The sequence below is a fragment of the Cyprinodon variegatus genome, unplaced genomic scaffold (assembly GCF_000732505.1).
Source record: "Cyprinodon variegatus isolate N-32 unplaced genomic scaffold, C_variegatus-1.0 Scaffold1527, whole genome shotgun sequence".
Lineage (NCBI taxonomy): Eukaryota > Metazoa > Chordata > Actinopteri > Cyprinodontiformes > Cyprinodontidae > Cyprinodon > Cyprinodon variegatus.
This window is the reverse complement of record NW_015151980.1, coordinates 46,727-69,225: the sequence shown is the minus strand read 5'-3', so window position 1 is coordinate 69,225 and position 22,499 is coordinate 46,727. Positions and strand designations below refer to the sequence as shown.

Here is a 22,499-nt window from a genome sequence, read left to right as displayed (position 1 = left end):
AGATGCATATGATAAGAATCCCTCAATGTTCCAATGTTGTTATCAATGAAATTCAGATATTTTATTGGTGGTGTGTTGGTCCTGACTTATCTTACCTTCCATGTTTAAAGGACTGCCTCATTGTTGAATATTTAGGAAATGATTGTTAATCATTCTTAATAGGTTTCATGCTTTGTCCTATGAATCTATAACTAAGTAAAGACCATTTTTAAACTCCTACTGAACCAAGCCTTTCTTTTATATAGTTTATGTATTATTCTAAATAACAACCATGAAGAAAACAGTTTTTTAATAATTTTCAAGCAGAAAACCTACCAACACAAGAGTTAAAATATTCCCTAATCTCCTGTTTTCTTAACCCATCCTGAGTCTGGTCCCCATTTACAGTGATGCACATTTATTTCTCCTTAGATAACTTACTTACTTAACTTAGATAACTTTATTTTAATTACTGACTGATGGTATCAATATAGTAAGCATAATAAAAAAACAGAAGCAGAAAATTAGCTTTAAATAAAACAACTGCATTTATTAAAAAGAAAATATCTGTTACACAGATGAACAGTACAGTTTATCAACTTTGAAGCAGCAAATTAGTGCTCAAAATGCCATATGAGTTAAAACAAGACTGAATAAAAAAAACAAAAAAAAACAATAGATATATAAATATTACAGCATCAAACAGAAATTCACAGGTTGAAAAAAAACATCTACAATGTAATTAAATAAATACAAAAAGTCTCTTATAAATGTTAAAGTCACATTTGCAGCAAGCTGGGTGGTGCAGGCAATAAACTGTATAGTCAATAGGTGGCATTTTATCAGTGTAAAAGACAAAGAAAATTTGCTGATGGTGGAACAGATCAGCTGGAATGCGTTTAAGCAGTGATGGATCAGCCAGTAAGCAAAAGGATTTTCAAAGGAAATGCAACATAAACTAGAGCACTATTGAGAACATGAGATGCAACTAGTAGTATGTCTATGTCAGCTAATTTACAGATGAAATAACCCCATCTACTCTTTAACGCCTCTTGATTCACCAGCACTGAGGACGCCTTTTAAACTGGAGATTGGACTGTAACAAAAAATGTATTAAATCCTTGTGCCTTGAACTAGATTTAAAATGATTAAAGTCACTCTTGTTTTGCTTGTATTAAAAAAACAACAACAAATGTAAACAATATTCTATATCTTTAAATTTAGTTGTCAAATATCAACATATTAATATTCAAAGCTCTATTTAAAGGCTTCCTTGCAGCTAAGAGCAGGTAAACTGGTAAATATTAGTGTCCCACACCATCACTTAGTTTCAACATCTAAAAGGATCGAGGTGGAATGTCTCAGTTTTGACAAAATCTAAATAACTCACAAAGCATGTTTCATCCATGCAGCAATAATAACTATATGTAGTAAATTCCTCTTAAAAGAATGAAAGTGTGATGCATTAAACCAAATAGTTCTGGCACCACATCTACAGCCTGCTGCACAACAGAAGCTAAACTTAACAGATCATTTAAAGGTGACAATGCTACAAATTAAACATCCTATTCTCTACACAGCTTATTTTACTCAGTTCCTGGTATAATTGCCAAAGTGTAAAGTAACAGGAATAAACAAACAAGAACTGTTCTTTCTTGGTGTTTTTTGTTACCTTTACAAACCTGTAATGTCCTTATTTTGACCATTTTAAATTCAACAAAGGCAACGATAAGACCCAATAGTTATTCCTCAATGTTTTGAGTTTAGAACATAGCATTCTGCCAATAACATGCCATTACACTGAACACAGATAGCTACAGTTGGAAATCATAACAATACAAAGATTGCAGTTATTGAAAAAGTTGGTAATTTGATGGTTTGCTTATATATTTGTTTAGTTATCATCATGTTTGGAGGAACATTTCTTTTCACATCATTGGCTTTATGTTATTGCCTTAGGAACTTCCTGATGTTGTTTACAAATCGTTATCTTTTAGCGTCATTAAAAACAAAATGCTGAAAATGACAAAGGTATCGGCTATTGTGTGTTATAACATTACTAACTTGACCAACACAACCAGGTCCAAAATAGAGCAAAACTAAACGTAAACTGCACACAGTGACACTATTCAGACCTGACTTAGAGGTCATTTGAATTGGTCATGACAAAGCACTTTGCAAGTCAAACGACACCCTCGTTTTTATATTCAAACTAAGGTAAACTCTGCAGAATAAGAAATTGCCCCACATTTCAGTACATCCAAGATAAAGTAAAACAAACCACAATTTTAAGTTACAACACAGATTAACTATGAGAGCGAAGACATTGTGCTCAGTTGTTGATGCACATTAAATGCAGCACATATGTTTAAAACACACAGACAAATACCTAGTTGGTTGTATATAATGCTATATCTAACATAGGTGTCGATGCAAATTAAAACGATGGAAAAATACATTCGTTATTTCTCAGTTTTAAATAAGCCAGGTTAAGACAACATCTGCTGTGTCATTGGCACATCCTGGTCAAAAAGATTTGATGGAAATAGGTTATCAGTATTTGCACTGGTCAGAATCCAAATAATAAGGCTGTGGTTTACAATGCATCTTCCTGCAGGCGCCAACAGACAATGCAGCTGTGTTTGTTTAGGTGAAACATTAATCTGCAAAACCTGAGAGTAAGTTAACACATGGAAGGAAGTAGTCTAGTTTGATGTAAACGGTCAAAGCGGCTGAATTACAGCGAGACATTCAGATTCATGTTCTGTTACGCAGGTAGTTTTTGCACCAAGTCAGTTTTTGTTTCTTTGCAGCGCCTCACACAAGTTGTGGTTGGGATCTGGCTCCTGACTCATGATCTCCACACAGACCCATTCGCCGCTGCTGCTGGACCGTTTCACAGCCTCCACCACCGTCTGCACATACAGGCCATCCTCAAAGGTTGGCGCAGAGGCAATCGGTCCTCGGGCCCATGACCGTCGCTCTTCCTGAGCCTGAAAGGACTGTCTCAAGGCCTTCACCATAGAGCTAAGCCCCTGCAGGTGTGGGAGGGGCATCTCTTTCACCTCTGGTCCAACCCCGCTGCTGTCAGCCAATAGAAGCTCCTCATATTTACTCTCATTTCGATGACCAAACAACTCGGTGCCCCTGGCGACCAACCTTCCACCAGATCCAACTACCATAACCTCATGCACAAACGACCCCGGCATGTTGAAGTTCAGGGTCACAGTGCAGCATACGCCCGAGGACCCGCTTTCACCCATCAACATCTGGAAGAAACAAAAGTCATCGCTGGTGATGCGGCGGATGCCTCGGATTAGGCTGTTCTGTTGAACAAAAGTCCGCAGTAAACCATGCACACGGTGAGCTCTGGTGCCCGTGAGGTAACTTAGCAGGTCGATGATGGCGGATCCAACGATGTGCAGCCCGCCTCCACCCATCAGCTCCTCAGAGGTCCAACCGTAGGACTGGTCCAAGAGGCTCGGCCCATAGACCCGCACATCACACACCTGTATATTCCCGACGTATCCTTCCACCAACAGCTGACGCATCTCCACAAAGGCTGGCAGGAAGCGTAGGGTGTTACCCATCATGCTCAGCAGCTGGGGGTAGTATCTGGCTGCAGTCACCATCTTAAATGAATCGACAGCAGTTGCAGCTTTCTCACAAACTACATTCTTACCAATACCTGTAAGAACAGAGGGAAAAATAAAACATGCTGTTAGCAGTAAAAACATAAAACAGTACTAAATAAAAAAAATAAAAAAAACTGTAGGCTTTGCAAACATTTTAATCCTGCTGTGATCTTTGCCAAGCCTAGTGAAAATGTGGATTAAATGGAGCTCTTTAGCTGATCCAGACTCTTCTATAATATGGCATATAATGGATGTGATATTTATATGGAACTAATCTTCAGTAGACTGTGAATTCAGCCTTTGAACGTCTCCCTGTGTAGATAAGTCCTTCAGCAGGGAAGAGTCAGGAAGTTGCGACCAAAACAGGAAACTGATCTCAACACTGAGGAATTCCATCAGATAAATGCACTTTTAACTTCAACGCCCCTCTGGTATAATAATCTAAACTCTCACTTCTAAGAATTGCAAAAATGTCAGATCAAATAAACTAACAGGGTATTTTACTATTTCAGAGGGGACTCTACTTTCAGAGTCTCTTCTGCCACAACCATTAAGATTGCATCAATGGAAATAAGGTTTTCAGAACTAAAAGGTAACTTGAGAGTTAAGCAGCTTTTTTAATTTAGATTAACAAAACAAAAATATTTTATTTTTGAAGGCTTACCCAGTGCTTTGACTGCAATTTGTCTGGTCATTGAGGGAGGGATATAGATGCAGACCAGATCTACATCCTGGTGCAGGAGGACATCATCAGATCGACTAGTATGAAACGGGATGCCGAGTTCCTTTGCCAAGCAGCAAGCCTCCTCTTCACTCTGTCCCCAAAGCGCGTGAACCTCAAAGCCCTCAGCTTGCAACAGTGGAACCAGCACCCGGGCAGTGCTGCCGGTGCCAAAAACACCAACTCCTGGCAACATGGCCTTGCCACTTGGCATTACTTTACATGCAAACCACAGCCATCCATTCCAAAGTTGTCACCAGCAGATATCCTCTGTTTGCACTCTTAAAGGAAGTTACCTGGAAATTAAAAAAAAGACCTAATGAAGCTTAGTGACAGCAAACATTCCTGCGATCCAGCAGCATCAATCAACAACCAGTAGTTCATAAAGCCCTTATACCATGTCTTGACACATTCTTCATATGCCTTTCTTTTTTGCTCCACACCACCATGTCATCTTTCCCACCATCACACATGATTATTCTGTCTCAATGTAAATTACAATGTGGGAATTAATACACCAGTAATTTAAGTTAATCAGTTAACTCTAAGGAAGAGGTTGGACTAAAACAAATTGATAATTAGCAGGTAGCTGTTGTTTTTCTTGCTGATCCTATGCTGTTACCAAGACCTAAATGAAATACATTTTCCATTCACTCCCTTTGCAATTAAGGAGATAAACTTGTACAGCACACATCTAGCAATGATTTAACAGGAGAGGAGTACAGTTTTTTTTTTTTTTTTTTTGTATCAACCAATCAGTGTGTTCCTTAAGGATTTCAAGTACTTACAATAAAAAAACAGCTCATTTGACCATTTGATGTGAAAGCACATAATCAATTAAAAATGCCAAAGCCAGATATCCATTACAAACATGTACCGGTAAGAATATTTTGAGTGATTTGTTTTTCGTTTTGATGTGGACTATTTCCTATTATTGTTATAGGGAAAATAACAATTTTACACTTCAAACTACTGTTAAAAGACAATTCATTAACATTGACAAGTTCTTTTTTTTCTGATGTTTTACAAAACGTAACGAACCAGTTAGGAAATAAGCCTCATTTCTGCAGCCAGGTTCATGCAAGCTGATAACGAGCGGCTATTTATAGAAAACTTTATCGAAAAAGAGCCAATGACATTATGTCATTTAATCTGGATGTGTGCAAACACAGACAGGTGTGATCCTATCATCTCATGCGAACAAAGGGTGTGTGGGTGAGCAACCTGTGCACCTGCATTACCAGTGAAACCAGCCGTTAAAAAACAAAAAAACTCTTCCCAGCTCAGGAATTAGCAAGAGGGGAAAACAATCACTCATCACACTACCCATCAGGAGATCAAGTTCTACTTTTCTTTTCTTTTTTTTTTTTTTTTACAAACTATCAGTGTCCACAATTAGCTATTAGGTTCTAAAATATTGTAGAGTGTAGTATGAGTTTAAAACGAATTATAAATACAAATTTCAGGGTCATACGTGAAAGGAGTGTTTCATGAAAGCAAATAGGTATCCACAACAGAGAGACTATTGATAACCCTGTCAGCTAGCATGTACAGCTAGCAGCACAGATAGAGGCAGAGCGGACTCCAAACCCCGCCAAGAAATTTGCGACTATAGTATATCTATTGAGCTTTAGTTACATCACTTATTCTTAAAGACTAAATTCATAAGAAACATTTAAACCTAAAGATAACCTCCTGTACCTACCGGCGGGTCATCGTCCGCAGCAGCGATAGGTTGAAGCAGGGCGCTGCCCATTTGCTGTAATGGTAACTTCCTTAGCAACAGCTGGGCGGAACCGGAAATGCTACCAACGGAAGTTTTATTGTGGAAAAATACTAAAAAACGGATCTGCATACAAGACATACACAGCCACAGACAATATATACATACACACGTATATACACGTAGATATACGCATATAAATGTCTATGCATATAAATGTGGTTATGGAAGACCAACTCTGCCATATTTAAAAATAAATACAGAAATAAATAAATGCTCAATAAACAAATAAGCATACATTTAATTACCCCCAAAATACAATAAAAAAATAAATGTAGGTATAAATTAAATTATACAGTGAGACATAAGTTTATATATCTCTTTTAATTGGCTTATTTATTTATTCGTTTTGTAATAATTACCTTATTTATTTATTCTGCTTTATAATCTTCAACTTTATTTATTTATTACTTATTTTTCAAGTATTTATTCACCTTTGTAATATTTAACTTATCTATTTATTATCCGTTATAATCTTCAACTTTATTTATTTATTACTTATTTTTTAAGTATTTATTAATGTGCATGTTATAATATTTTTGTCTGTTTTATTCTTCGTTTGTATTTTTTAACCCCATTTATTTTTTCTCCCTGTTGTTTTTTTATTTCTGTATGTATGCATACAGAAATTTTTACCTACATTTATTTGTATATTGTATTTTTGGGGGCAATAAATGATATGCTCATTTATTTATTGAGCATTTATTTATTTATGTATTTATTTTTAAATATGGCAGAGTTGGTCCTCCAAACTTTAGCATTTTACTGCATAGGTCGAGTCTGCAGGAGGAGAGTGAGACCGACACACTCTTTCCTCATTTACATAATGAGGCAAAAATGCACGCAGAAATGTAAAAAGGACAGGCGGAAATAAATAGTGTTGAAAAAATAAAAAAGAAGAATAATACAGACAAAGATATTATATCATGCACATTAATAAAAACTTTAAAAAATATGTAATAAATAAATAAAGTTTAAGATTGTGTCCCTAAAGTTCACATGTTCTTTTAGATGGCTGTGCTGGACCATGAAAAATGATTCATCTTCAATGGTTCAGGAGGAGCGCCTTACACACAGTGCTACAGTTTTAACCCATGTCTTAAAGACATCTGTGTGTAATGATAATGATCCAGATGGAGTCTCCCTTTAGCTTTCATCTTAATGATGTCAGAATTTGTTGTAATAGATCTAAGGCAAAATAATATTCTTGTTGTTTTCTATCTCAATTTAAAAGAAACTGTTTAAATTAGGCTTACACATATATGATAAAGATTAAATGTGAACCTATCTGTATACCTTCCCTTAATTAGAAGAGCTACTTAAAGATTTCAAGTGAAATCTATCCTTGCAATATTTTTTTTACACTCAATGTCTAACATATTTTTAATACTGTTGCTTTTTGTCACTGAATCCTAAAAAAGATGGTATAAGTATTTTATTTTTAAGCTGTCATCCAACACCTTTCAAGATTTTTCTCTAATTACACTAATTCCCCCTCAAAAAAATATACAAATATGAATAATCCTGCTATTCTTTTTATTAACGACTCAATTGTGAAACAAGGCATATTTCACGTTACAGAATTGAGTATAAATTTACTGGTATGACTGAGTAGAGTACGTATAACAGATTAACAATGAAAAACAGACAAAAAAAATGGCACTACATTTACAAGACAATTTTCATATCCAAAATTTTTATATTTTGCAATGCTACTTGTTTAATACTTCTTTAAATGACCGGAAATTAAGGAATGGCTTCAACTTATGTCAGAGAGAACAGTTTTTGAAGTCTTGATTTCAAGGGTGCAGAAGGAGCCGAGAAAAGCTAGCCAAGCATGGGTGCATTTTGATTACAGTGTTGGTATAGATTCTTAAGGAATTTGGGGTGTGTTGTATGCTATATGTATGTGTAAGTACATTAATATGTTTTGAAATAGATAATTGATGAGTGCTGTCATGTTCTGTGTTGCTGCCGATGTATATTTGTATGTTTTTGTTTACTGCAAAATAATAATTAAAAAAAAATTTATGACAAAAAAATACTTCTTTAAATCAAAGTATTTCCCTTATAAAAATGTTGAAAGGAGTGAATTTTAAATCTGAATTAAAAAAAATACTCAGAGGGATTAAATTGTTATTACTGTAGTTTGCTTCTTCATCTCCTGTTATGAGACCAATCTTTATTATATTAAAAGTCAAAAGAGGAATAGAATTTTTATGCAAGTTCCAACCTTGTAAATCCTTCGAAATACAATTAATAACAGTGCACTTAAAATAGAGGTGTCCTGTAGTCTAGATTTTCCTATCACAAAATGCACAAAAATTTGTATGTATGTTGAGTTTTATTTCTGGAAAAAGTAATTATTAGGATAAATGGCCATACATAATGTTGAAATGGATCAGTTATTTTTTGTTGGAAAATAAAAATATGTTTCTGATTTTTCGAAGAGAGATCATCATGTTTTCATAGAGAAATGTTTTCTTCTTAAGGTCGTCAAAATGTCCACCCTGAATTTATCATTGCCTTTTTTGTCACTGATTATGATTATTTTGGGGTTAACCCTATTATTATCACTGAAAGACTTGTGGCGACTTTGACTGATATTATTTCTGGCCAGAAGGGGCGCTGTAGCAGAGATTCCCTCATAAAGAAAGCGCAAAGCATTCTGGGACTTTTAGTTCTAAGTAAGCATCGGTTGGCTTGAAAACACGCCGAAGAACAAAAAGAGACAAAGAAAATCGTACGTCTCTGTTGAATTCGACGTGAGTACGATGTACATTAGCCTTGAAGTTGGACAGTTTTGGGTTAATTTGCACTGAAAAGCTGTCTACTTGGGTCAAAAATAAACAGGAAGTTGTTAGCTTTGTGGGACGTGTAGTTCCGTTTGTAGGCCGCCAAGCTTGGTAACAACGCATACAAAACAGAAATATCTGTGAAATAATATAAAACTTAGGGTGTGTATTTTTTAATCTTAGGAGGGAACATGCCCGGGTTCACCTGCTGTGTCCCCGGCTGCTACAACAATTCGCACCGGGACAAGGACCTGCGCTTCTACACGTTCCCTAAGGACCCAGTTCTAAGAGAGCAGTGGCTGCGGAACATTTCCCGGGCCGGGGTCAGCGGCTGCTTCAGCACTTTCCAGCCCACCACGGGCCACCGCGTCTGTAGCGTGCACTTTTCTGGCGGAAGAAAGACCTACACGGTCCGGGTACCGACCCTCTTCCCTCTGCGGGGCGTCAATGAGCGCAGGAGTCGGAGGGGCAGAGGGAGGAAGTTGTCTGCCTCGGTTCCTGCCCCCGGGATCGTCGCTACCAGCGTCCTGGGAAACACCGCTGGCGTCGCCGAGGGGACTATCGGCGGAGAGGCTGGTGACGACAGCATCACGGTGGTTCAGATAGGCAACAATGGGGAGTACCTGGGCACGGCGCGGCTTCCCGCCCAGGCAGAGGGCACCGGTAACTACGCTCCGGAGGCTTTAGTGGAGCTCAAAGTAGAAGACTTATCGGCGGAGCCCGGGTCTAACCAACAGCAGCTGTCCGTTCACTATCTGAGTGTGACCAGCAGCCCCCTGGACCACTCCTACTCCCTGACCACCGGCACCACGTCTGCGGAGCTGCTGCGGAAACTGAACGAGCAACGGGACATCATCGCGCTGATGGAGGTGAAGATGAAGGAGATGAAGGCAACAATCCGCCAGCTGAGAGTCGCTGAAGCCAAGCTGCAGGAGGAGGTGCGGGAGCGGGACCGGTTACTGTCCAACAACTCTGCGTCTGGGAACGTCCGGAAGAAAAACTGATGAGGAAATGACTGAAGTTACATCCATCGACAGGTTGAGGAGGAGTCCGAAGAATAATCCCGCTCAGTTTTATATTAAACTGAAACTACGATCACAGTTTGTATTTAGCCTGTAGATCTGGTTTTCCTAGGCTTCATAATATAAACAGTCTGCTTGTTTTTTGTAGCAGATAGATCGACCATCATCAGCATACCCATTTCCCCCCTCATCACAGACTAATTAGCTTGCACAGACTCAATAGTATGTAAGCTCGATCCTGATGTTGCATCATAAGGGTTTATTTGTGTCCATGCCTTTCAGCTTATAGAAGGAGCCTGACCCAAGAAGCAACTCGTGATTTAACATGAAGAGCAGCAAGATGAAGAAAACACTACTCCTGACCAGCCTTTTCATCATTTAAATGCCCTCATCACAGATGCCTTTGATGTATTCTATGTTAATTTAATTTTCTTTATTTTGAAAGTGTTTGTGCAAGTAAAGAAACTCCTTAAAACTATAAGGGGAAATCAACTTATAAAATATTAGTAAAGGAAGTTTAAGTCTGTGAAACATACTTTTTTGACATTCTTTTAAAGCTACATGTAATGCTTGTCCTAAGCTAGTTTGTGTTTCTTTTTTTGCAATAGTTTATGTTCTGGACTAAAGGCTATTGTTTCACTGCTGCATCTTGACAAATTGTGTGTTTTTATGCACAGCAAGTTTTATACAGTTATTAGTTATGAACTTTGTCTGACAGACGACCTCTAATCTCAGTTTGTTCTGAAACCCGTATAATGTTTTCTGGTCATTGTTTCAGTACCTGAGGATGTAACAAGCTTCTGCAGTGTTTGCTTTGCTTTCTAACTGCAGATTCAAACAAAGAGAGATATAAGAGGGACTTCTGTTTTAGGAAAGGAAAAATAAAGCAATTGTGGTGGCTTCTGTAAACTATGTTGATTTTCTTTTACTTAATTAACCTTTTAAGAAAGCTAGTAAAACAAATTATTAATGCACAACCATAAAGAATGTAATGGAGAATGAAATCGACCACACCTTCCCAGTATAACAGTTTAGGGCAGGCACATATATGAGTAATTAATCTTCAAGTGATGAAAGTAAAATAGAGCAATAAAGGTGTCACAATACTTGTAAAACAATATTAGGGTTTCAAACAGGTAAGATGTATATGAAGTTTCTAAAAATATTTTTTCCTGGATACCATCAAATCACATTTAGTTTTTATTAGTTATTTCAATTGTTTAAATGCCAGAATATCTCGATTTTTGTATAAAAATATTGGTATGTATTTAATCAATATTTGATAGAGCTGTGTTTTAAACTGAATGACTTGAGTTGAGTAATTTGAGTTTACTTTAATAGTTTATAATAATCTACTGGAATTTGGGTCTATTCCTCCTGACTAGTGGTGAAACTAAACCAGATTTAAAGGCTGATTGGTTTACACTCACTTTTTCAACCTATCTCAGAGATTTCCTATTAGACTGAGACCATTGTTTTTTTTAGGATGCTTCAAAAATATTAATGACAGACCATTTGGAAGATCCATCAATGCTTATAGGCTTTAACTTTATATCTGATGTTCCAGGTGTTTCTTAAAAACTCAGACAACATTTATTGTCATTTTGCATACACAGAGAGTATACAAAACAAAATTTTCTTTTTGTAAAAATTTAGGCACAGCGTTCTTGCGTCATGATGCATAACTTTCATGATTATGCAATGCCACTAAGGAAGCAGTATGTATGAAAGAAAAATTATTAATTTTTCATTGTAAATTTATCAAACAATATTATTAAATAAAACATAGAAACAAACATAGAACATGTAAAACAGGTGTTTAAAACTGAACTTTGAGGCTAACCATGCAAGAAATGAATCCCACCTTGGCTGAAATGGTACAAAAAGCATCTTCCATTTGTATCGATGTACCTCTGGGAAACTGCACTCTTTTTTTTTTTTACTTTTAAAGATACTTAATACATAGAGCAGTCTGCAGGTGGATGATGAAATATTTATAGTACTGACATACATTAAGCCCAATCCTCTCACTACACACACAGACGAGGTTTAACTTCTTTAGTTCTGCTCTTAAAAACTGCTGAAATATTTTTTATGCAGTAGGAATCTAATGCAGTGTTGAAAAAAACACTAGTTAATAATATTAAATTAAAAATACATTTTAGTAATTGTGCAGGGATAAAGTTAAGGATAGCATTATGCTATTACTTTTTAATAGGTATCAAAATAATTAAACTTAAGGCTAAACATATTCAAGTCCAAAACTCTTGACTAACCTAGAGACACTTAAGTAAGCTAAGCTACTATGTGCACAAAAAAGAAGAAATGATAGCGGTCAAAAACCATACTATGTAAAATCACAGTCTGGAATGGATTTTATGTTTGAGAACCAAAGTTTATCATGAAAAGTTTGGAATAAAGTTAGTTTTTAACTTATTAAGAGCAATTTTAATTTTTACATTCACAATGCAAATACAATGAGTTAAAAATGATGACAAAATAATATTCCATGAAATTCTTTGCCTAAATCAGTAAAAAGTAAAAAAAAAATAGTATGAAAATACGTAAACATAGTAACAACTAAAATCCTGACAGTTTAATGTAGACTGTATCCATTTTGTCATTCTTACTATATCTTAAATCCTAACATTAATAGTTGAAAGTCTTTTCAGACATCTTCAGTTGTAAAAAAAAAAGACAATAAAAGATGTCTAAGTCTAAGTCATCAATATAAAATTTGCTGATAGACCTAAACAGAACCCAGTAAGCAAGCAAACTGGATATTCCAGACACCTTTGAGAGTTTTTAAATCTAGATTAGCTGTTTTAAGGTAGTGTATCTAAAATATGATAGTGTTGTATGTGTGTAAAGAGAGGATACTTGTTACAATTATTTGTACTTTTTAGAACTCAACCGAGGAAAGTCACTACAGTTTTGAACCAAAACGTTGTATGCCAGTGGAGCTGTTCAGACATTAATTTCATTATCAAGATCTAATTGAACTTTTATTGTAATTTTGTATACACTGAGTGTATACAAAACAAAATTAGATAGTAAATGAACATTTCCATTCCATAAAGTGCAGTAGTGATCAAATGTAAACAGTGTGGGAGAGGACAAATTGTTCCAGAGGACAAATTGTAAGAAGGCTGCACGTTTGCCAACCTGATCACATTTGATTTCGTTTTTTTCACTCATCTTCTATTCAAAATGTTTTTTACTGAGCATCTTTCCCAGATTTGATACATTTTCTAAAGGTGATAAGATTTTAAGATCAGACATGATAGATTAGTAGAAAGAACAGCTAAGGTTTAACCTCTAGGTGGCGATGAGATAAATGCTGAGAATTACTCTAGCTCCAATCAAGGCTCGACTCACCTTAGCTACCTCACTGTATCTGATGGCAGATTTAAATGATCACTCTATGATTATTTTTACATACAGAATAGCTTTGTGTCATGCTGTAAACGATTGTTAGCAGTTTCGCTCCTCCAAGCACATTAAAATGGGTGAAAGTGAACCTTTCATGAGAGTGATCATGAAACAGAGAAAGCAGGGGAGATGATGAATGGATAGAGCATACTGGAGAGAGCAAGGATTCAGATCCCTAATCTCATCTGGCTTTATCTTTTACTCCCAGCAGTGTTGCATAATTCCTTAATCCGGCGCAGTCAATCAGATTTACACAACTCTTGTTTTATTTTCTGAGGTGGTTGCCATTTACAACCAATGTCTTCATGTTGGGGCCAGCGACAGAACTCGTTCTCAGATACTGTGGAGTGAATTAATATAAATATGACAATTGATCAAAGTATGATGTACAAGGAGACAATAAGGATGCTAAACTTTAGATATGTCAGCTAACGAGGGATGCATTTAGTTAGAATTTAGTTAGAATAGGCTGTAACAATAATGCAAAAACATTTAAATACTTTTTTGTCACCTGACATTTGTAAGTTTGGGACAGACTGTGATTAACAGGCTTGCTGCATCCTACAAGACAACTGTGGAAATAAAAAGCCAAACAGAGCTTAAACAAACATTTAACAGCAATTAACTTGCTGCATGCATAACTAGCATTTACATTTTCTTATTGTTTGTACTTGAAACATTGTTAACAATGCAGCCATTAAATCACCATCAGTTATCACTTTAACAATCGTTTAACCCACACCACCAGACACACATTCTAAAATTATATGGAGAATGTGGCTGGTTATATTTGGGGTTGGTTGTCACTGAAGTCCTGCCCACTAAAGGTATGCGTTATGATTTTCTTTGTATGTATTTTCAAACTAGTTGTCACGGACTAATTAAATTTCCATTTTGGCTGTTTGATACTTGATATAAAGGAGTGTAACTTATGATTTTTGCATTTATGTTTTTCTGTTCTTTAAACGATAGAGTTATGCATTAACATTGATTAACCTTTTAAAGGGAATGCAGGTTTTCTCTTTGCTATACTATAGGATGCACTTGCTAGCCCAGCAAAAAAATCCTGGAGAGGATGGCTGTCACATGGGTCCAGTTCATACAGTGCATGAAGTGGAAACACCAAGAATGTACAGTACAACCAAAGTGTATTTGTCAAAACAGACTCAAAACGTGAGTAGAGGAAACAGCAGAGATTAAGGTATTTTTTTTATACAGATTTATGCTATGTTTAACCTATACTCTGTCAGTTCATGGCATATGAGATGCAGTTGCCTTTTCAGATTAAAAGATTGTATTTAAAGACTAGCATTTCTCAAATAGATCTTTTTTTTAACACATCCATCCATCCATCCATCCATCCATCCATCCATCCATCCATCCATCCATCCATCCATCCATCCATCCATCCATCCATCCATCCATCAGCTTGGGTGTCTGATCAGACACTTTTTAAAATTTGTTTTTGTTACACATTGGACTTGGATTGACTGAGCATAGCATTGTTTTGGAGTTTAAATGAAAGCAAAAACAACCAACCTCTCCTCTTTGCAGGGTTAAAAAAGGTAGAAGAGTAATACCAAACCTCAATGTATTCTCCTGGGATTTTATGTTTCAGACCAACACAAAGTAGTGCAAAGCTGTCAAGATACGACTGTCAAAATTTTTTGCTGAAAGATATCTCAGTTGTATGAAATGCATTCATTTTCACCCCCCAGATAAGAACAGATAGAAACTGTAAAAAGAAACATGTATAGTTGCAATGGATAGAAAACCCTCTTTCTTCTTAAACAAATGTACAATGGTGGTACAATTCAAAGCTTTCAGAAATGATAAAAAGCCCAACATTTGACTTGTACTAATCAGCAACAACATAAAAACTGGTGACCATAGTTAACCAATAAGGCCATAACCTCCATATGTTTTAAAGATCTAATAGTTTGAGACTTTCATTTGTTACAAAATTAGCTACTTAGATGTATGAATTAGAAGCCGATGTCTTATACAGAGCCAGATTCTTCAGAAAGCTAACAGCTGTTTTAAATCGCAGATTGATGAAGGGTTACTTTTTCCTCCGAGTCAGAGTACAGAAGGATTTATACTAATAATGAGTTTCAGCCATCTGGGGGGGCAGTAATGTGGGAGGATAAGAAGATGGTTCACAAAAAGCATATTGAAGCCGATTTTGTGTTTTGAAACAGTTTAGTTCTAACTTACAGCTATGTTTATCACTTTCTCTTACTACACCCTTCATGACCTACATAGGTGTATAGAGGGGTCCTCCCATGGGCGGCAGCTATTCTCCAAGGCCAGCCTGCATCTGCTGCAGATTCCCAGGTGAGCTGAAATCTCTTGTTCTCTCCGGGACATCGTCCATCTGTTCAAATGAAATGACTAAATAACACAAATCCTTTTCACAGTTTTAAAAATTTTCAGGTCACCTACTGGAATACTCAGCTCCTTGTTTCAGAAAAAAAGAAGCCTGCGGGTATTTTAGTAGCCTGTGGCTGGGGACACAATCACCATTAAACCAGACATAATTCATTTGTGTTTCAAATAAATGCTCCAGATACTGAAATACCGGAAATGAGAATGCTTTAATCCACTGAGCTGTGTTGGGATGCTGTCATTGGTCCCCTGCACACACACACACACACACATACACACACTCTGACTGCCACAACATCCTCTTTGCTCTGTGTGATGCATTGGTCTCAGTCTCTGGTAATCCAGCTTGGTTGTGCCTCTGAACATTGTCGTACTTTCTGCAATCTGCCAATTTCTGTACGGATGAACCACATTGGAATATCTTAAAGCGTCGACTTTTCCTCTGTTTTTGGACCTCCAGCTTGTTGGAGTCTCAAAGGTGGTAATCAGCTCCTGCAGGACTCTCCTAGACCCTACTATGAAGTCCCATCCAGGAGTCTCAACAGTGCTGCCCATCGCTCTCTGCCTCAGTAAGGATCTGCTTTGAGCTGGTTTCTTCTATCTTTCATGGGTTGAACTTTTTCTAACTTATGCCCTTCATTCAATTGAGTTATTCAAACTAAATAAGTCTATTTAGATAAGCAGCTGAGCAAAAAAACTGTCTTAGAAATGAACTTTCCAAATGTTCTGCAGACAGTTTAATTCTATGAAAAAAATGTTCATGTTATATACATTTCCAGCTGAGAAGCAGGACAATTAAGGTAACTTACAGATAGGGAAAGTTATTTCTTTTATGCGCATGTAGAGAAAAACAAAGATATTGTGACTTATTGTTATGAGGTCAACAAAACCATGGTTGTTAGCTTACAGCATGCTGTTTAAGAGAAAGTTTAAGTTGTAAAGCTCATCTGACTTTATAGACTCTAATCAGAGTTTGGTCATAATATGCTCTCACCCAAATCATTAAGTGGTTAGGGTTTGAGAGAAGCAAATGCTATTTTTTCAGCATTTTATTACAGAGCTGGTATAGCACATTTACAGAGCTGGTATAGCACATTTTATATGCCATGGACTTTGAATTTAGCCAAAAAAAAAAAAAAAATGGTAAAAAAGTAAAAGTTTCAATGTGAAGCGTACAGTATATGGTATTACAGCAGCTGTATGAAAGAAGGCTGCAACAGCTTTCCCTTTGACGGCCACATCTACTATGCTTAAATACTACAGAGGCAATGCTAAATGAGAGATATATCAGCTTGTGTCACTTTTTTTTACTTCATAATAACATAAAAGCAAAAAGGAATGTTATCCTACACAATAAACAGATTTAGCTGAAAATTACCAACTGCTGACAAGCTAACCGGATCTCTACTGTTACTTCATCTATGTCCTGATCTATACAATATCAATGAAAACCTGATTAGAACTAATAGTAACAATATGCGTACAGTAGTTTGAATATTTGCTGCTATCTATTTGAAGTGAAGGTATATCAATTATGTATGTTTTCTTCTTAATTTCTTATTTAGGTTTAATAGGAGAACCGTAGGTTCCTAACAGCTATAAAATCAGCTATAAAATCAAACAGCCAAAATGGAAATTTAATTAGTCTGTGACAACTAGTTTGAAAATGCATACAAAGAAAATCATAACGCATACTTTTAGTGGGCAGGACTTCAGTGACAATGGAACAATATGGGTTCTAGATTTGTTGTTCAATATAAAAATATTCTTTTTACTCATACTTTAAACCAAGCTGAGGCCTAAACAGGGGCCCCAACTGCTTTTAAAGAAGAAAACCAATGTTGTATTTAGTTACATACAGCAACCTTGTTGTGTGTCTAGACCTAGTAGTGCACAAATACACATGTTGGCAGGGTCATACTGGCAAAGTTGTTTTGATTACCTTTACTTTCTAATGGAAAATGTCTGTTAAGATAGGAGGGATAATTCTGGAACATACCAATTATATTTTTATTATATAAACAGTTGCATTATTAGGTTATCAATTATGGAAAACTGGAACATTTTAAGGTAATCTTGTATTTTCCTCCTCCATCACAAAAAAATGTTAAGACATTGCACTTTAGGTTTGAATTTAGAAAGTAGGCTCATTTCATGTTGTTTTAATTTAACAAATACACTGTCCCTCTTTCTGACTAAACATTCATTTTTAACTCTGTGATGAAAACAGAAAAGATTCAAATCTCTGAAGGGTCGTTCTCTCCACAGACCGAGATTCAAAGTTTGTCACACAACAAAAATAACAGATGGCACCAACAGAACAATCTATGCGGAAACAAAATAATAGAAATAAACAAGCAGAAAGCCTGTTAGATGCACTATGTGGTGCTTACGTAGCCTGCTGTCATCGAGGACACATGAAACCTAAAGTATTTTATTCAAGAGATGTCATCTCTTTTGATAATTCAGTTAAAGTGCTGCTTAAACAGTCTCAGGGAAATATGTAATCTATGAGCTGATCAATGTACTCCAACAGCTTCAGTGCAGTAGTCCTGCACTAAATTTGGATCTGATGGCGTATAATCTGTCCAGATGAATGGAGGACAACATATCTCTTTATTTGTTTGATCCATCTAAGCACCAGATGGAATTTTCTACACTAATATCATTACAGAAAGACTCTAGGATACTGTTCAAACACACCTTCTTTGCATTTTCACCTCCTTCAGGTTTGGCTCCTGTGTGTTTGGGAGCTGCCATCCCTGCTGCATGTGGAACCATCTACAAGAGCTTTGCTCAGTGTTTACTCTCACTTGGGGACAGCTTGGTGGAAACACAAAAAGACCAAAATACACAAGATATAGACTCGATCTGCAGGTACGTTTTTTTTTTTTCACCCTTCATAATTCAATTACACATTTTAAACTTCAGTATTTTGAGGAATAAGAATGAACATTAATTTTCTTCTTCAGTGGGAAAATCCAGTGCATTCCATTAAAACACACAGAAGACAAAAAAAATTTATTTTATATGTAAATAAGTAGGAAATGTGGATCCTAAAACATATGAGATGATGAAATTAAAGAATAATAAAAAAAAAAAACTTGTGTCAGAAACATTTTAGAACGCAGTTTAAATATCTGTGTAGTTTTAGGCCTAATGTTAATTGTATGTTAAGCCTCATCACTTCATCGCTGAAATATGCATTGAATAATGCAATGAACATTTTTATTTACATCTGTTATCTTTAAATATGTCTTTTTTAGGAACTTTTTAATTTATTTTCAAAAAACACTACTTTATATATAATTTCACAAAGAAAAATAAAGCTATTTATCTCATAGACCGGCTTTTGGTAAAAAATGGACCAAATATCCAATTGTTGAACTATTGCTGTAATAGATTAGATTATATTGCACACAGATGGACACTGTCTGTTAGTAAAGTAACATAAGTATGATTGCAGCTGTCCACTGAAGACCTCAGTGGTTTTGTCAGAGGACATAAATGAACAGCGATTATCATAAGGACCATAGAGCCCAGCAGACACGTCTGGGATAAGGTTGTGAACATGTCTTAAAGCAGAAGTAGCTTATAAACTATGTCCCAACTTTCAATATTTTACAAAGCTAATTTTGAATCCCTTATTTGTAACTTTAAATATGATGACTCAACAGCGAAGCTACTGAGGTAAGGCCACCCACAGAGTCTGAGAGACTGGGTAGGTAGAGCTCTAATCAGAGTACAGCTATGAGCATAATGGTGACTCTGGAGGTGCTGCAGCTCATGTTGGAGAAACTGTGACAGGACGACTGCCGGTCATGAACTCAACAGATCAGTTAGACCATTAGAGAAGGATGGCACAAAGGAAACCCCGTTAAAGATAAGTCATAGATGCAGTCAGAATCATTGGAAGGATATAAAAGTTGATGGCCACAGTTGCTTTCATTCTAATTTGGCTAAAAACAGGCTATTTTACCAGGAAAAAAAAAAACAATTTCCGTAGAGATTTACCTCGACGGTCTTGTAGCCATAATTGCAAATACAAACCACACCTCAGATTTTATCTGCAAAACTTGTAAACCATGTATCATTTCACTCCCTTAAAATGAAGTAATTTGGGTTGGTTTATCCTAATAAAATACATCAATGTTTATGATAGTAACGTGTATTTAGGCTACTGTGCTCATAATATCCCAGAGATCTGCTATGACTTACTTCAAAGTCTTTTTCCATCCTTCCTATCTTAAAGGTCCTGGAATGCTTTTCATGTCTGCGCCAGCACTGCCTTGGCTGGCTGTCCTGGAGAAGCAGCGGCTATCTGGGAGTCTCTGAGGCAAGAGTCCAGGAAGACCCAGTTTTCCGGAAACCTTTACGACATGTGTGCCAGCCGGACAACTCTTCCCCCCAGCGCTGTGCCTACACCTCAGAGCTCTGCCACCTCAGACCAGATGAACAAGGAGACTCTGAAAGGGCAAACACACAGGCTGAGTCCCACCAGCATCTCAATGCTTCTCCCTGGGTTCATCATTCTACTAGTTTCCCTCCGGAGTTAGTCCACCCAACAGAGACGCTCATTTAGCAAAGACACTTATCAAGCTGCAAGCTTTTGAACTGGTTTAGATGGAGATGTCACTGTAAAAGTGTAAATCTATGTGGGTAGTCTTATATAAGCAAGCCTAAGAAATGAACAAGATTTTGAAGGTGTTTATAGCAATAAATGTTTTATCTGACTGACGACAACTGTTCATCTGAAGGCTGCTCCAAGCCCAAGAACTTCAGCTCATCATGGACATTTTCAGTTCTAAAAATGTGAAATGATTTACTTCACTGGTTTGGTTCTTTTTCATTCAACACATCTAATTCTGGGCAAACGCCTAGTTTTTTTTAATATTTATCAGACAAACGTAGACATCTACGTTTCTAAGAAATCTATTTTGTTTGGTTTAAAGCCTCTTTCAAATTACAGACCTCATGACATACATTTTAATGTCTATTTATTGGAGCCTCTCAAAAACATGTTTTTTGTTCCAATTACTTTGACCGAATCTTAGAAAAAGTCCAAAAATAAGGACTAACAGACTCTTTTTGAGAGCAGTTTACTCATTTAGGTTATTTTGAAAATGTTTGTACTGGCTTTTTCCTTATCAACCACTTCTCTTAATTTAACAGGACCTTTGATTAAGCAGCTTTTCAAACAACATTAGCTACAGCAGAGGAAGTTGGAAGTAACATATTTGAAATAAAACCTGACAAGAAAAAAAATAAAACCTGACAAGTTAAAATGTTCATAGAAATTGTCCTTTTCACAAGAGAAAGATTTAAATAAGCAGGATTTTAAAACAATGCTTTAATTCCTTGTATTTTATTGTGCAGCCAGTTTTTAAAATCTGAAACTTGTGCCCTACTTCTTTATGAATTTGGAAACGTAATAAAATGTTATCCTTTGCTTTAAATGTTTCATTCAGTTGAACCTTTTTTCATCAAAGCTCCTTATTCTGAATTTCAGGATGCATCTAAGTAAAAGTAAAAATATCCTTTTGAAGCTCTCTCCACTTTTTAATTCTCATCCTGGTTTCTCTGCCACTTATCTGGTTTTTAAACCAATTGCTGATTTAAACACAAACAAAGCAGTTGTTTTTATAGTGAGTCCAGCTATAGTCATATCAATATGCGTAGGTGAAATGAGTGTGTGAGCCTGTATGTTAAACTTAATACTCTTAAGCCGTTTCATAACTGGAGATTCATGAGCAGATTAATCTAGTCTTTCTCTCATGCACAGAAAAGCGGGTTGTACCTCGAAGCCTTTAAAATTTATCCTCATCTCTACAGGTAGAAGACGATTAGTGGTGCATTAGGTTCTTAGCTATAAGCCTTTATTTGTGACAGAAGCACGACATCAGCAGGTGCGACGGGATCAGAGAAAAAAAAACTCACCACTGCAGCATCAGCTGTTTGTCCCAATAATCAGTGAATCCTCATTTCCATTTCCAAATTTCAGGGAGTTTGACATTCACAGACGTCATCAGTGCTGCTGACTGAAAAGCCATGGTTACAAATTTTGAGAAGATTAATATGCGATTCAGTTTTTGTCCTGGAATCTGTCAGCTGTCTTCTTTGGCTTTTAGAGGCTGTTTGATTTCTACACAATTACCCAGAAGGTATGCAAGGTCTTTACTACAAATTTTTTGTTCCTTAAACATACATAGAAGAAACTACATAGAAAAAAAAGAACTTTAACTTTCAAACATCTGAATAGATTTACGTTAGACGTATTCATTAAATGGAACCCTAGAAGCAGTGCTCCACAAAAAAAATGCATGTGCACAAGCCTGTACCCGCTCCGAAGAGGGAATGCATATTAAACATGTTATAGAGCATGCACAAGCCCATTTCTCCTCATGCACGCTCTGTTGAAAAGTTGCTGTTTACATCTTTCATATAAGCTTAATTTCTAAAAGAAGATTTGCAACTTTTCCACTATGTCAGACTCACCACCGGTAAGTGAAAAAGGAGACGAGCATGTTGGGCGGCCTTATGTAAACACATCACCAGAATGATTGACAGTTAGGAGGACCACTTATTTTGACGATTCACCTGAAAAAAACATCCTTCACTATACCATTATATCATATTGATATCCTTAAAGGAATATGTCTCATAATTCTTGCAAAAGTTCTGCTTCATAATAAAAACAGCAAATTAATTTTAAAAAAAAAAAATCAAATGCTAGAGTAAATGGAA

At 36.3% G+C, this 22,499-nt stretch overlaps 3 protein-coding genes across 4 annotated transcripts; 2 read left to right on the top strand and 1 right to left on the bottom strand.

The window, feature by feature from the left end:
- Positions 1–518: 518 nt before the first annotated feature.
- gfod2 (glucose-fructose oxidoreductase domain containing 2) lies at positions 519–6,137 on the bottom strand. Its single transcript, XM_015403610.1, has 3 exons — positions 6,041–6,137; positions 4,279–4,631; positions 519–3,667 (listed from the first exon to the last, which is right to left on the bottom strand). Exons 2-3 carry the CDS (start codon positions 4,547–4,549, stop codon positions 2,772–2,774), a joined length of 1,167 nt encoding a protein of 388 aa, XP_015259096.1. The 5' UTR covers positions 4,550–4,631; positions 6,041–6,137; the 3' UTR covers positions 519–2,771.
- Positions 6,138–8,768: 2,631 nt separating this feature from the next.
- On the top strand, positions 8,769–10,859 carry thap11 (THAP domain containing 11). 2 transcript variants are annotated; one of them, XM_015403599.1, is made up of 2 exons: positions 8,769–8,883; positions 9,097–10,859. In XM_015403599.1, exon 2 carries the CDS (start codon positions 9,105–9,107, stop codon positions 9,915–9,917), a length of 813 nt encoding a protein of 270 aa, XP_015259085.1. In that variant the 5' UTR covers positions 8,769–8,883; positions 9,097–9,104; the 3' UTR covers positions 9,918–10,859. The 2 variants fall into 2 exon arrangements, with proteins under 2 accessions (XP_015259085.1, XP_015259086.1); XM_015403600.1 differs by having other exon boundaries at positions 8,844–8,861.
- A 5,285-nt stretch (positions 10,860–16,144) lies between these two features.
- On the top strand, positions 16,145–20,311 carry LOC107103782 (neuritin-like protein). The gene is made up of 3 exons (XM_015403607.1): positions 16,145–16,324; positions 18,485–18,632; positions 20,008–20,311. Exons 1-3 carry the CDS (start codon positions 16,273–16,275, stop codon positions 20,309–20,311), a joined length of 504 nt encoding a protein of 167 aa, XP_015259093.1. The 5' UTR covers positions 16,145–16,272.
- Positions 20,312–22,499: the final 2,188 nt, after the last annotated feature.

Excerpts from the sequence above, each read along its gene's own strand:
- LOC107103782 (XM_015403607.1), top strand. The coding sequence starts at position 16,273 with ATGAAGTCCCATCCAGGAGTCTCAACAGTGCTGCCCATCGCTCTCTGC. Across the intron at positions 16,325-18,484 it reads GCCCATCGCTCTCTGCCTCA|GTTTGGCTCCTGTGTGTTTG; the intron begins GTAAGGATCTGC and ends CACCTCCTTCAG. Across the intron at positions 18,633-20,007 it reads GATATAGACTCGATCTGCAG|GTCCTGGAATGCTTTTCATG; the intron begins GTACGTTTTTTT and ends CCTATCTTAAAG.
- gfod2 (XM_015403610.1), bottom strand. The coding sequence starts at position 4,549 with ATGCCAAGTGGCAAGGCCATGTTGCCAGGAGTTGGTGTTTTTGGCACC. Across the intron at positions 3,668-4,278 it reads AATTGCAGTCAAAGCACTGG|GTATTGGTAAGAATGTAGTT; the intron begins GTAAGCCTTCAA and ends CTGTTCTTACAG.
- thap11 (XM_015403599.1), top strand. The coding sequence starts at position 9,105 with ATGCCCGGGTTCACCTGCTGTGTCCCCGGCTGCTACAACAATTCGCAC.